This window comes from Magnolia sinica, chromosome 17 (assembly GCF_029962835.1).
Source record: "Magnolia sinica isolate HGM2019 chromosome 17, MsV1, whole genome shotgun sequence".
NCBI classification, from domain to species: domain Eukaryota; kingdom Viridiplantae; phylum Streptophyta; class Magnoliopsida; order Magnoliales; family Magnoliaceae; genus Magnolia; species Magnolia sinica.
Genome location: NC_080589.1, coordinates 17,310,666 through 17,324,707, shown reverse-complemented (window position 1 = coordinate 17,324,707; position 14,042 = coordinate 17,310,666). Strand labels below are relative to the sequence as shown.

At 42.9% G+C, this 14,042-nt stretch overlaps 2 protein-coding genes and 2 long non-coding RNA genes across 4 annotated transcripts; 1 reads left to right on the top strand and 3 right to left on the bottom strand.

Moving 5' to 3' along the window:
* Positions 1-2,008: 2,008 nt before the first annotated feature.
* LOC131230382 (uncharacterized) lies at positions 2,009-3,237 on the bottom strand. The gene is made up of 2 exons (XR_009164004.1): positions 3,053-3,237; positions 2,009-2,505 (listed from the first exon to the last, which is right to left on the bottom strand). It is a non-coding gene; the product is annotated as an uncharacterized LOC131230382 (long non-coding RNA).
* A 106-nt stretch (positions 3,238-3,343) lies between these two features.
* On the top strand, positions 3,344-4,200 carry LOC131230381 (polcalcin Cup a 4-like). Its single transcript, XM_058226270.1, has one exon. The coding sequence runs from the start codon at positions 3,534-3,536 to the stop codon at positions 4,110-4,112; it is 579 nt and encodes a 192-aa protein (XP_058082253.1). The 5' UTR covers positions 3,344-3,533; the 3' UTR covers positions 4,113-4,200.
* On the bottom strand, positions 4,146-11,458 carry LOC131230440 (DNA-directed RNA polymerase III subunit rpc4-like). Its single transcript, XM_058226368.1, has 9 exons — positions 11,430-11,458; positions 11,298-11,352; positions 10,807-10,846; positions 7,870-7,986; positions 7,707-7,762; positions 7,550-7,610; positions 6,806-6,897; positions 6,420-6,719; positions 4,146-4,430 (listed from the first exon to the last, which is right to left on the bottom strand). The coding sequence occupies exons 1-9, from the start codon at positions 11,456-11,458 to the stop codon at positions 4,278-4,280; spliced, it is 903 nt and encodes a 300-aa protein (XP_058082351.1). The 3' UTR covers positions 4,146-4,277.
* A 109-nt stretch (positions 11,459-11,567) lies between these two features.
* On the bottom strand, positions 11,568-13,094 carry LOC131231450 (uncharacterized). Its single transcript, XR_009164356.1, has 3 exons — positions 12,961-13,094; positions 11,719-11,796; positions 11,568-11,624 (listed from the first exon to the last, which is right to left on the bottom strand). It is a non-coding gene; the product is annotated as an uncharacterized LOC131231450 (long non-coding RNA).
* Positions 13,095-14,042: the final 948 nt, after the last annotated feature.

The following is a 14,042-nucleotide window of genomic DNA, read 5'->3' as shown; positions in this document are numbered from 1 at the left end:
TAACCATAATTTGGACGGTTTAGATTGGATTACATATATGCCACGTATGCAATTTCTAAGTAATTTCCAACTGCCTTCGTATCATCATCTATCACGTTCTGTCAGAGTATCAAAGTATTTCTTTCTTAAAAATATCTGTATATTCGACTCTATCTTATTTAAAGTTTCATCCAACGCGCTTACGCACCGCGTGCATCTTAGCTTCCACGTTTCAATCACGAACAACCGCGTTTCTCCCCTCTAAAGCAACTCGCATGAGTAGTTTTCTCAATTCTCAAATAACATTTAGTGGGAGAATAGAGATCCGGTCCGTTCATCGTGATAGGCCCCTCTGTTTATGTAAGGTGACCCAAATACAGGCTGTTTCGTTTATCATGTAGGACACGTGGGATTATTTTTCTTATACATACATTTTTAATGGACGCGTGACATTATCTGATAACTGAACAGAGCAGATCTTTTGAGTTACAGTAGATAGATGATCGGACCCAATGATGGATGGTCTGGATCTAGGACACACGAAGAATATATATTACAAGTAGTTTCTAGAGCTCTACTCTCGCGAGTAGCCATCTCATTCACGCGTCGCACCTCAAGTGATTTTCCCAAACGGGAGCGGATCATGTGTTGCTCAGGTAACACCATAGCGGGTGTTTCACTGAACGTGGGGCCCACCTTGATGTATATATTGTATATCCACGCCGTCCGTCAGTTTTTTCAGCTCATTTTAGGACATATACCAAAAAATCAACCAGATCCAATTCACAAGTGGACCACACCACAGGAAAGATTTGTCATTGATTTCTCACCATTAAAAGCTCCTGACGACCCACCGGAATGTTGATTTGCCATCCAACCTGTTGATAAAGTCACACAGACTTTAATGAAGGGAAAACATAAATATCCGCTTTTTCCAAATTTTCTATGAACCACAGGAAGTTTTTAACTGCCATTGACCACTGTTTTCTGTGGTGTGGTCCATTTGATTTTTGGATCTGATTCATTTTTTGTACCATGACCTAAAAATGAATAAGAAAAACTGATAGACGGCGTAGATATATAACAAATACATCAAGATGGGCCCCACATTGAGGGAAACACCCACGATGGTGTTACCCGAGTAACACCTGATCCGCTCGGTGTCCCAATACGTCACGATTTGTTCGCACTGTAGCCGTTGAATCTAGGTGATCACGTTTCAACGAACCAAACAATTTATATAGTGGGCCTGAACGTGGATGGGAATAAGAATGTCATTTGGAATATTTCAGGACGTGGATTGCGTCCTATCCACCCGTATCTAGCCCCGAACGGGCAGTTCTGTGGGCGGGTCCAATGATGTATCTGTTAATCCACGCCGTTCATCCCATCTATTCAGATCATTTTAAGGTCTATGTACAAAAATAAAGAAGATCGAACGCTCAAGTGGATAAACAGATACATCACGGTGGGCCCACCCACATAACTGCCCGTTCGTAGCTAGAGACGAGCAGGGGTAGGACGCAATCCGCGTCCGATATTTCAACCCTTGGATCACTTTATTGCCGGCCTGCGCATCAAAACCTCGTGTGCCAGAGCATGGAAACCTTTTTCCTGTAGCAAGGGTCGGTACGTCCTTACGGACTCGCGCGAGTGAAATATAGAGAGGGCTCACGGACACGTGCGAGAGATCTAGACCACAGGTAGCCACCATGTGAGAAATAGACTAGTCCAGTTATCCAAGTGGGCCACATTTTCATGGTCAAGGACCAGATTAGTCTACAACACGTTTTTTTTGTTTTTTTTAATATACGCCACCTTGTTGTATTTGCAACATCCACTCCGTCTATCATGTTGTATACTGGATTCTAGCTTATGGGGCAAAAAATTAGCAAGAACACGACTAAGATGGGCCACACCACAGGGAACATTGGGGTATTGAATTCCAACCATAGGTTTGTTTCTGGGGCCACCATGATGTATATCTTTCATCAAAGCCGTTAATTGGGTGTAAATCATCAGGATGAAGTGAAGATACAAAAATTATCCTGATCCAAAACCAGGTGGGCCACACCACATGAACTTTGAAGTTTTGGTAGCACTTTTCCTTTGTTTCCGTCGGATCCTTGCTTACATAGAGGAATGATCTTTTGTATGTACGGTTCAAATAAGGTCTCTCACCTGATGGACGGACTGGATTTGCATATACAGCATGATGGGAAACACAGAGCTCGAGTGTTTTACACGCTGCATAGAACAGGTGTGGTAGACCATTCCGGTCCGATTTCAAAACATGACTCACATACCTACCTGACTGTTGTACCATCCTCCCCTTTAAGCCTGATGGGCCCCACCCACCTCTTGTAGGCGCAGATCTGGCACTCGTATTACACATCCACATCCACACGTGTGCTGCCTCTCCCCCATCTCTAGACCGTCCACATGAATTGCCAGAAGCGCCTGAACTTCACACACGCTTGCAACTACCTCAAGCCACAAAACAAAGAATACTTTATTCCCGCCCCACTCACGGGGAAACGGGTTGGCTACTCCCCCTGACCCCAGCCCCGTGGCTGGTGGTCGGTGCTCTTTGGGCCCCACCATGATGTATGTGTTTCATCCATTCCGTTCATCCATTTTTAAAGATAATTTTATGACTTGATTCCAAAAATTAGAGGTATATAAATCTAAGGTGCACCACACCACATGAAAACAATAGTAATTGGATATCCATCATTAAAATCCTCCTAAGGCCCCTTGTACTGTTTATTTGACATCCAATATGTTGATTAGGTCATACAGGCCCAGATGAAGGGGAAAAACAAAAATCAGCTTGATCCAAAACTTTTATAGCCCCAAAATGTTTTTTAATGGTCGACTCTCATTCAACACTGTTTGCTGTAATGTGGTCCACTTAAGATTGGGATATACCTCATTTTTGGTCTCATATCTTAAAATGATCTGTAAAAATAGATGTACGGCATGGATGAAAAAATACATCATGGCGGGCCCACGGAGCACCGACCATCAGCCATTGGCTGGTGTCAGGGGCAGTAGCCAATCCGTTTACCACTCACGGGCTCTCGAATCTAACCACGTGGCTCAATTACACCCGTTCATCAAGGCGCGTGGTATACGTGTACTTCCCAAAGCAAGTCGAGGACAGATGTGGTCGAAACTTACAACTCGTGAATCGAGGGCCCTTCAGGGGCCGACACGTGTGCAACGACACCCTGCCTCGATATTTTCCATGTTCGTCCAAATCCGTCCCCGTCGAAATGGCCCCTTTTAACGCCCAACCAACGGCTATTTTAGCTGACCAATCTCATCGCGACGCGTATCACCCAGGCATGGTCTATAAAATCTTGCTCCACCCACCACCAAAACCCAAGACAATTCCATTAACTGTTCTTCTCCTACAAGAGAGTTCTGGAGCTTTCTAGAATAAGAAAATTCCCACCTCTGCACGTTACATCTTCTTGGGGAGATTTTTTATTTTCTCGGATTTTTCTTCCTAATTCGCATTTGGGTTTCTCATAATCATCTCAAGAACGATGGGGAGAAGCTTCTTCGGCCTCAACAAGGCGAAGAAACCGTCGAAATACAGGAGCCGGAAATCCTCACTGGACTCCTCCGTCTCCTCCAGCAGCAGCGCCTCGGAATCGCCCGGTTCGCCACCGTCCGCTGTTGCCATCCGGATCCAAGACTCTAATGATCTGCGCCAGGTGTTCGACAAGTACGATGCGAATGGCGATGGCAAGATCTCATCGTCTGAGCTCCAGGCTATGCTCCGGTGTCTGGGAAGCCCAGGGACTGATGAAGAGGTCGAGTCAATGATGCAGGCGGCGGACCTGAACATGGACGGGTACATCAGCTTGGAAGAATTCATATCTGTGAACACAATGGAGACCGATTCGGCAAAGTGTATAGAAGACCTGAGGAATGCTTTTACCGTCTTCGACCGAGACAATAATGGGCTGATCTCTGCAGAAGAGCTCCACGGTGTTCTGCGCATGATGGGGGAGAAAGCGTCATTGTCTGACTGTAAGAGAATGATCAAAGGTGTCGATCGGAATGGCGACGGAGCTGTGAATTTTGAAGAGTTTATGCAGATGATGACAAAATCAGCCTAACTTCTTGTAAATAAGATCTTGACCAAGTTTGGGTAAACCAAACATATGGTTAAATTGATATATGAATGGCAATGTATTCTTTATGGTACATGTGATCTACGTTTCCTCCCTCTCTCTCTCTCTCTCTCTCAATTGAATCATATCCTGTTGAAGATCTAAACAAAATTACTCCAAATTCGATATACCATCTAAGAGGGAGTCTACATCCGGTGTTACTATGGCCCGCTTGTTGAGCTCCCCCAAGATGCAGCAATGCTTGTCTACGGGGTTGATCGCAGCGACATCTTGCGCAAACACACAATTTGAGCCTGGTGAAACCTGCATCCATGATTAAAAATAAAAAAATAAAATGTTTCCTGTAATTCAGAAGCAGAAGAAGAATTTCCAACCACAGATGCACTCAGTTTGCTTAGGGCGTGTTTGGGCGTTGGGATTGGAAGGGATTCGGTGGGATGGGATTCAAAAAACATAATTACCCTGTTGCCATGGGATAAGAATAATTCCATCCTTTGTTGGTAATCCGGTGGTACATTGAATGGATATACTAACCATCATACGAAGTTATTGAGAATAACACACATGTGTTATATCTAGACCGTTCATTTGTTTTGTAACCTCATTTTATAGCATGGGCCTAAAAATGAGGTAGATCCAAAACTTATATAGCCCCATTGAAGTTTTCAACGGTAAGTATTCAATCTCCGTTGCTTTCTATGGTGGGGTCCACTTGAGCTTTAGATTAACCTGATTTTTTGGCCCATGCTTTAAAATAATCTCAAAAAATGGGTGGACGGCGTGGATCTAACCTACACATCATAGTGGGACCTACACAACTTGCTAACATGGAGTGAAATTGGCATGGGACCCAATGCAATTCCATCGACAGCTTTTCCATCCTCCCCCCCCCCCTCCCCGCAAACATAGAGTGGAATTGGCACGGGACCAGATGCAATTCCATCCCACCTAATCTCTTCCAATCCCAGTGCCCAAACACGCCCTTAATGTGTGGGAAATCCATAGACAAGAAGGGCCCGTGGTTTTGGTGGGTACAGACAGGTGATCTGATGAGCCCTATCATGAACAGGGGATGCCTGAAAAAGAGACCTTTGATTGCATGCAAGAAGATGTTAAGGAGATTATAGCAAGGATCCACTAACAATCAACGGGTTGGGATAATCTATTCTCCGATATTTTCCTAGACCCACCATCCCCAATAGATCCCATTGGATCAACGGTTCGTGCCCACCTGAACCACCATGGCACCCACTTAATACAAAATCCAGTGGGGGAACCATATAATTCTTCTTTCTATATTGGGAATGAAACCAAGAGAAATACCCATGGCAAAGGTTGAAGGTGGACCCCTCCACCCTGGCAAAGGTGGACCAACCACTGAGAGACGGAATAAATGACAATTAACTTCGCCACCGTGGACCAATCTTGCAAGTGCAATGCACTTGTAACATGCCTAATGGCTGAGAATTATGGTTGGTACTGGACTGTAATAGTCTTCAACAGTTGCATCAAACACCCAAGCTCTTTGGGGTCCCCTGTTGTATGTGTGAAATCCACCATGTCCATCGGGTGATGAACATTATGTTCACCGTACATTCAAAAGATCAGGCCGATAAAAAAAATTAGATGAGACACAACAAGGAGAACAATGTAAAATTGCGGCTACATGTATTGTGGCCTGCCTTGATCTACTTTCATCCTCGTGAGTCACACATGATGAACAACAGGTTTGATGAAAGATACATCATGGTGGCCCCACATAAAAACCTATGGTTGGTGTCCCATCCGATTGTTACATGTTGTGTGTCCCACCTGAGTAGTGGATCTGCCTGATTATTGGTCCTAGAGCCTATCATTGAGTGTGCCTGATAAATGGAGTAGATTTCATGTATACAACTTGGCAGGCCCCAAAGAGCTTCAATGTTTGTACACACTGCATAAAGAAAGTGTTGTAGATGATTCCAGTTTGTTGGTATCAGATAATCTAGAGGGGAAAAAAGAAAAAAGAAAAAATAAAAAAAAATTGATGCCATGCCATGCCATATTATGCGTACCGCACAACCAGACATCAGCATGGAATTTGGATATTGATCCACATCATCCACATTTGGGGCCATACTGAGATGAGCCACATGAAAACATGACACCTTTCAGAAGATGGATGATGATATCTACGCCAAGCATCCATAGTTTGCAGTTGGGGTGATGTGTAATGATAGCCGAACCATGCATCCCTATGAAAATAAAATTTACTACTTATCTGAGACAAGGACATTGTTGTAGTGTACTCACATCGAAAAGGGTATCTCCGAGCTTCATTTTGACAGCGCCACTCTTGTACACAAGCATTTTCCCCATGAAGCCAGCCGGCAGCTCTTCCAATCTGCAGCCCTTCTCTGGAATGCCCCTTCTCCTAGATGGCTTCGAGCCATCGGCTGCCTCTTTTGTGGATGGCTCCAATCCATCAGTTTTCTCTTTCGTGGATGGCTCTGAGCCATCAGCTGTCTCTTTATCCTTTGCAGAAGCCGACCGCTTGACCAAAGGAAGAGAAGCCGGTAGCTGAAACAAGAGCATTTCTCCATTTTTTTCCTCCTGCCGGCACCCAAAAAATGTTAGAAAGGGCTTGGGCCTCTGCACCTTATATCACTAGCTAATCTTGCACTAGTCAGAAGACTAACCATCAGGCCGAGCTCTTCAGCTGGATTTATACGACTCTCGTCATGATCAGCATTTGCCGAAGCTTCCCCAAACTCTTGTTCATCAAGAATTTCTGTACAAAAGAAGATGGGGTTGTGTGACTTTGTGAGGAATACTCAAATTTCCCATCTAGTACTTGCTCGGCCAAACAAACTGCATGAGCAGGGCCCACCTTCTGGTGATCCCAATTGTTTTTAAGGGGTTGTTTGGCAGCATGTATTTGGATTTTCAAATTCCGGATTTTCAAACCTGGATTTTGCATTCTTTCAGTTGTGTTCAGCAACCTCAATCCTGTGGAATACAGTAATTATGTTTGGCAGCCTTTATTTTGAATTATGGGGGCCTCAAAAGAGAGGAGGAGAGAGCAGTGATGATAGTTGGAGAGGATTGAAATTTCAGGATTTTGCACCCCACGTTTTCTCTTGGATTTTGAAAGGGGCCCTCTTGAGGATTTTCAATCCAAGTTGGATTTGAAATCCAGGATTTTGGGATGCCAAACATGATTTAAATTGAAAGTCCTGGATTCCAATTCCTAACTGCCCAAAATCCATGTTGCCAAACAACCCCTAAGGTTGACCATATGGTGGATGGATGATGCCCCAAAATCTCGCCTGATCGGGCCCATTAAATGTGTATGATTTGCAGTGACCGTCCATTTTCACAGGATGGCCAGGACCATTGGGTAGGGAGACATCACTAGGTGCTCATCCTGCGTACAAGCTTACCTGGATCTCCTGAGTATGGCCTCCTCAGAGGAAGGAGTGAAGGATAGTAACTGTAGTAACGCTGCAGTAGCCAGGAACGTCGGAAAAGTGAGTATTTGTGAGGGAAATCCAGTAACAGTCAGAGCAAGAACAAGCGAGCAAGAGAGGTTGAGCTTACCCAGTGGTCAACATATTCTTTCTCCACTCTTGGGGCAGATGATTCGCCGCCACCATCTGCAGAAACTATATTTAGATCCCCAAGTATAGTGGCTGATGGGAAAAGAGCTAGCTGTGGAGAGTTTGAATTACAAATAGAGAAGAAAAGGTTCCAGTAACAGGACCTTGAGGTCCAGTTCCAACAGCAGTGCTGCTGCTCGTGGCCCTGGGGGCATTGCCAAATGACCTTGCATGAGATCTTGCAGCTGAGGGACCAAATGAAGGAACTTGTTCTACTGCCACTGCAAATCACAAAACCAAAATGCACAGAATCATGGTTCCCATGCCATATATGCTTGAACAGGGTTGTATGTATGACTGACAGTATGGGAATGAACCGGAGAAATCTTTTTTTTTTTTTGAGCAGTCAGATAATTGCTACAAGGTAGAAACCAATGGCAAGCCCACCCAGCTCTGCACATATATGACCGGTGGTCCACTGGGCCTTGTACTGATTTGTTTAAGCTTGCAGGTTGGGCTTGGGCCTGAATCCCAAGCGCAGTAATTAAATGAGCTAGCACCAAGTTCATTAACTTTTTGTTCTGAGTTCTTGTCAGGTCTGAGAAAGCCTACATTTTAGGTCCAGTCAATAAACATGCAGGGCCTGTGCCAGAATTCCATGCCTGATTATAAAGAACATGCTGGCCTGGTTCAAACCCAGCCCCTTTGCAACCCAGACTCCACATACACACAGTAAACTAATTCCAGTCACTGCTATGGACATGCTGAGGTTTCTATTTGGTAGTTTGTATTGAAATTATAAAATTGGTTAGCAATTAGGTGAGGCAATAAAATGATAATATATTGTATCAAGCATATTAGAGCTTTGCTAAGCGCACACGTGTGCAATAAGGCTCATGTACATGCTACATGTGTGCCAGCATGGCATGATGGGTCTAAGATCCAAACCATCCATCAGAAACTAACCACTATATTGATGCCCTATCCCAAGAATTAGGTTGATCCACTGATCAGGTGGGTGCAACAGTTCGCAAAACAAATGTACAGCTCTGAAGAACTTGGCTGAAGTTTTCTAATCTAACAACTTGTTTCCAATATTGGCGCAACATGTTGAGTGCACCAGATTTATTTTTCAGGAAAACATGATAGAGGTCGAACCAACCTGAGGATGATTGGATCTTGCATCTATGTGCCATGCTGGCAAATGCGGCGTGTTAGATTAGCTTCATTTCACACCTGTCCACTTAGCAAAGCTTTGCATATTGTAAATAGATCTTATAGCAACATGCTTTTATATCAATGCCTACTTCCCATACAGTATAGATATCAATCCCTACTTCCCATACAGTATAGATCAACTGCACCATACTATCCATGCCTGTGACACCGTACCCATCTCCATTGAATCAATAGAAGGTTTAAACACTCGAAAACTTAGACTTGAAGGTTTCTCTATATTAGTTGAGTTTCATTCTTTTTTTCTTTTTCTTTTATATTTTGTTTTGACTTAAAAGTAATATTTAATATTCAAAATATAATAAATATATAAATATTGTTGATTCTTGACAAGTTGAGCCAATTTTTATCAAGTTTCATTGAGTTTTTTACCGCATTTTGCCAAGCAGAGTTGAGTTTTTCTTTTCGAGTCCTGACCCAGCCATGACCAAATTGGGTTTTCCTCGAGTCTTGATGAAATCTGATCAAGTCGAGTTTTTTCAAGGATTTAAACTATGCTCCATGCTAGTTGCACAAAGTACTTGCAAACCTGATTTTCTGAGGAATTAAGAGACAAGTCAAGAACCCTAATCAAGAATGTTAGGATGCTGTTGGTCAAAGAATTGAGTAATTTAAGACCAGGGTGTTCCATCTCAATTATGTAAGCTATAGATGGTCACATTGAGACAGGAACAAATAGGAAATACGCCCTGGTTTCATTCCATTAGATGCTTCGATGACATGGCAGCGAGCAACTGATAGAAAGCAAGAAACACGAGCACTCTTCTCCTCATATTCCTTGCTTCAGTTGGTTTCAGTAGTTTGAGCATCAGCATACATAATACATTACACTAGGTAGGGTACGATAATCTATGCGAAGACTGGTAATAAAATGATAACAAAATTCGTTACAACAATCAATCCGATCTTTAGTTGCAGGATCCTTCGAACTAGGCACCACTCCTGCTACATATTGCACTTTCAGACTCACACCTCCCCTCCCACCTCCTACATATGTTACCTTGTTTGCATTTTGAAACAGAACCTTCCTTGCTCCCACATCCGAATATGTTGCCATTTCGCTTCATGCTTCGTGTAACTATAATCCTAAGGCTCTATCCTCAAAACCTAAACATCCTACAAAACCGTTCTGCCACCTTGATTCGAGTCCTTTTTGGTCTTCTTCTCATCCTCCTTTCAGGCCCTTCAACCCTCATCAGTGTTCCCCTCGCCTAATCCTTCTCTGGTCTTCATGACACATAACCGAATCTTCTCAATCCATTCTCAATTTTTTCTCTTATTGGGGCTACTCCTAAACTTCTTGGGATGCATTCCTTCTTAATCCTATGTTTCCTACACGTAATCAAGCCTTCTCAATCCACACCCCATTTTTCCAGTTAACATTGCATCTGCATGTTCCACAGAGGCTCCATTCTAGAGTTTCCACCTTATACACAGGGATATCTGTTCTAATGGGAAAAGAAGAAGAAGAAGAAGAAGAAAAATCAACAAAGCCTACGCTTCAATGGAAATTTAACAATTAAAAGATGTGTGAGCCTGGGATCGGCACGTGCAACATTGGCAACTCAAAAACTTCACCTATTTGATTAAAGGACACTTCATTTCGAGTTTGAAGTGTTAACACATTGGTAAAATAGTCGATTTGCCAGACTCATACTAACCAAGTTTCGCACACAAGTTTCCATGAGTCCAACACTGTACGTAACTAAGAGAAACTCACCAATTCTCTACTATTCTAATTACGAGTACTTTGCCCAAGTAAACATCAAGTGAAGCAGAACAACAGAAAAATCTTATCCAACCAGTAGAGACCTTTTAAAAATGAACAAAGAGGTTTGGCATAATATAACCTGGAAAAGGCTTACATTTCTTATCCACCTTTGGTCCGTTCCTCCCAAAATTTTCCTACGATAGGTCAACAACAGCACGAGTCCAGAACGCATAAGCAATATGAAAAAAAAAAAAAAAAAAAAAACAAATCAAAGTACCCTATCCACAATAAAGAAAAGCACAGCATATACCATCAAGAAAGTATAGGGTCTGCGAACCAGAGAGTCTACAGTATTCTCACATGAATGATTCTATACACATGGGACCATGATATGGTTATCCAGACAATTGAAATGATGGGCCCCCCAATCCCAGCCTTCCCATCTTCAAATTATTTTCTATTGAGTGTACGCTGTTGTTGTATTTGTAGGTAATAATCAAAGGGTTAGGATGTTCTAACCTGGGAGAAATTTGAGGAGTCGTATCCCCCATATACAGCGGGATCCATCATACCAAAGGTTTGGATCACCAATCACGGTTAGCAGACTATTACTATTACCCTACAATTCCTCAAAACCACAAGTACCTTGACACGCTTTAACAACTCCTCATTCACAGCATCGTCATCGTCAGGTGCCTCCCTGCAAATGGCAGAGAAAGTTCATCATCATCATCACCATCATCTAGGTTTTGTCCCAACTAATTGGGATCATCTAACAATCCTGTTCTGCCAATCCGAATTACCATAGAAGTTAACAAATTTTATTAAGAAATTGATGAGAAAGATGAAGAATTACTATTGAGAATGCAGCATAAGAAAAAAAAAAAGGAACTGCAATATAACACAATGATAGTACCTCTTGGGTTCAGGCCTCGGGAGTTTGCGAGGAGGAATTTTCGGCACAAATTTCATCTGCAGCAAACAAACCAGATTGTGGGAAGTCCACAGAGTAGTGGCAATATTCATTTTCATCTAAACCACATGACAAAAAAGCATGAAAATGAACCTTCTTTGGAGCGTCAGATGATTTGTCTGCCATCTGAAACACCCTTCTCAATTTAATGGGTAGAGTTGGAAGCTAAACCTACAATCAAAGGAATGGTCAGTTAACCATGAAAAACCCGTATGCGCACCTATGGAGATGCATCTAAAACAATCATTGGGCAGAATTGACCAACTCACCAAAAACCAATCTGACTGGTTTTCAGCAAGTGGGATTTTTTGCACCTATTTCGACGAGTGTGAAATCAAATGGGGTTTACAGGTAGAGCTGTGCACAAACCGAGTTAGCTAACTCGCTCAACTCGACTCGAAAAAGCTCAATTCGACTCGGTTCAAAACTGCGTTCGAGCGGAGTTGAGCTGATTTTTGGAGCTCGAAAAATTTTCAAGCCAAGTTCGAGCTTGTCCGAGCTCGAATCGACTTGGATCGAACCTCAACTCGAATCGAACTCGGATCGAACCAGTTCGGTGACTCAGTTATTTTGATATTGACGTTGCTCACCAAGTGTTTGATGAAATGACTCAACGAAGTGTTGTTTCGGGTGCATACATTCTCCGTGGGATCGGCTGGTGGCGAGGAAGGTATGGATACGAAACAAATCACTAACAAAAAAACAAAACTTTACATGATAAAACTAACTTTGTATTTTGATTTTGATGCTGCCTATCGAGTGTTTGATGAAACATCTGTAAACTGCTGCTGTTGTTTTGCATACTGTGAGAAATCAAAGGTGCACTCCATGTGTTTGAGAAAATGTCGCACAGGCTAGAACTCATCTCAAACTGGCCCGGGCTGCTGACCAAACCAAGTCGAGCTGGCCAGTCAGGCTCGAGGACCGAGCCGAGCCGAGTTCAAGCTGGGGTCAGCTACTGGCCAAGCCGAGTCGACCTGTGCCAAGCTCGATTCGGTTCGGCTCGTGTACAGCTCTATTTACAGGAGTGCATCCAGAACACACGATACAGACTGGAGCTTGGCCTGAAACAGTGTTTAGCGTCAAACACCCCTTTTAATGGTGTGTCCAACTGGGCCCTTGATGCATCCATTGATCCACATAAAACATGGCATAGATCAAGTTAGCTTAAAATAGATTTTCATTTCTCATATGCTACATAGAGACCTTAAACACCTGAGAAGATATAACCTGATCATTTATCAAGTCAGCATCAGATTTCAAAAAAAAAAAAAAAACTACATTAACTTGATTTTTCAGATCAAAGTAAATTATTAGCTACTTCGCAAATCATACCTGTACCTTAAGACGCTCTTCCTATCAAAATCTGCTCCCCATAAATAGCTGCCCTGACTTCACAGATTATAAGTGGCCTTGCAACTAATACTAAACCTCAAACAATTTATCGAATTGTACTCCGAAAGACAACGATTGTCAAACTCATAACCATACAGGCCTTTAACGTACTTGCTGCTCCACCATTCAATGACCTCTGTACATGTATTTTTTCCCCTTTGCGTGCTTGCATGTGGGAGTAAAGTGAGGGGAGGCTGTTTATGTTTTTCATTTGCTTGCATCTTTCATGCAAGCTGCCATTCCTATGTTAGTAAAGACGCTAAGAGGCCGTTTGGATGCCTGTAACTTCTGTAAAATCTAAGAAAGTTACAGGTGACTTTCTAACAGTTTGTGTTTGGGGGAGAAATGTTACAGGTAACAAAGTCTCAATCTGTAACGTTCTATCAAGTAAGATTGCAAGAAATGTAACAGAGGAATTAGGTGTTTTTCAAGTCACAGGTTACTTTCTTACAGGCAACGGCTATCCATTGCGAAGTTGGGAGACGGAGGTGGAAACGCAGCTGGCATTGAAAGTGCACCTACCTGCTCTGACCCAACGTCTCCTTCTCTCTCTCTCTCTCTCTCTCTCTCTCTCTCTCTCTCTCTCTGCGTCTCCTTCTCCCTCTCTCAGCGTCTCCTTCTCTCTCTCTCTCTGCCCCGGCAAGGTAAGCCCTAAACCTTATTTCTTTTTCTTTTTTCTTTTTTCCTTTTTTTTTTCTCTTTTGCGTGCGGAACGGGCGCAGTTTGGGGAAACGGATTGGCTACTCCCCCGCCACCAGCCAATGGCTGATGGTCGCTGCTCTGTGGGTCCCACCATGATGTATCTGTTTCATCCATGCCGTCCATATATTTTTATAGATCATTCTATCGTATGATACCAAAAATGAGGTATATCCAAATCTCAAAAGGACCACATTACAGGAAACAGTGTTGAATGAACTTCGACCATTATTAACTTTCTGGGGGTCATAAAAGGTTTGGATCAAGCTGATATTTGGGTTTTTTTTTTTTTTTCCCCTTCATCTGGGTCTGTATGACCTAAT

Excerpts from the sequence above, each read along its gene's own strand:
- LOC131230381 (XM_058226270.1), top strand. The coding sequence starts at position 3,534 with ATGGGGAGAAGCTTCTTCGGCCTCAACAAGGCGAAGAAACCGTCGAAA.
- LOC131230440 (XM_058226368.1), bottom strand. The coding sequence starts at position 11,458 with ATGGTAATTCGGATTGGCAGAACAGGATT. Across the intron at positions 7,987-10,806 it reads ACCAAAGGTGGATAAGAAAT|TGGCAGTAGAACAAGTTCCT; the intron begins GTAAGCCTTTTC and ends TGTGATTTGCAG. Across the intron at positions 6,898-7,549 it reads GCCATACTCAGGAGATCCAG|AAATTCTTGATGAACAAGAG; the intron begins GTAAGCTTGTAC and ends TCTTTTGTACAG.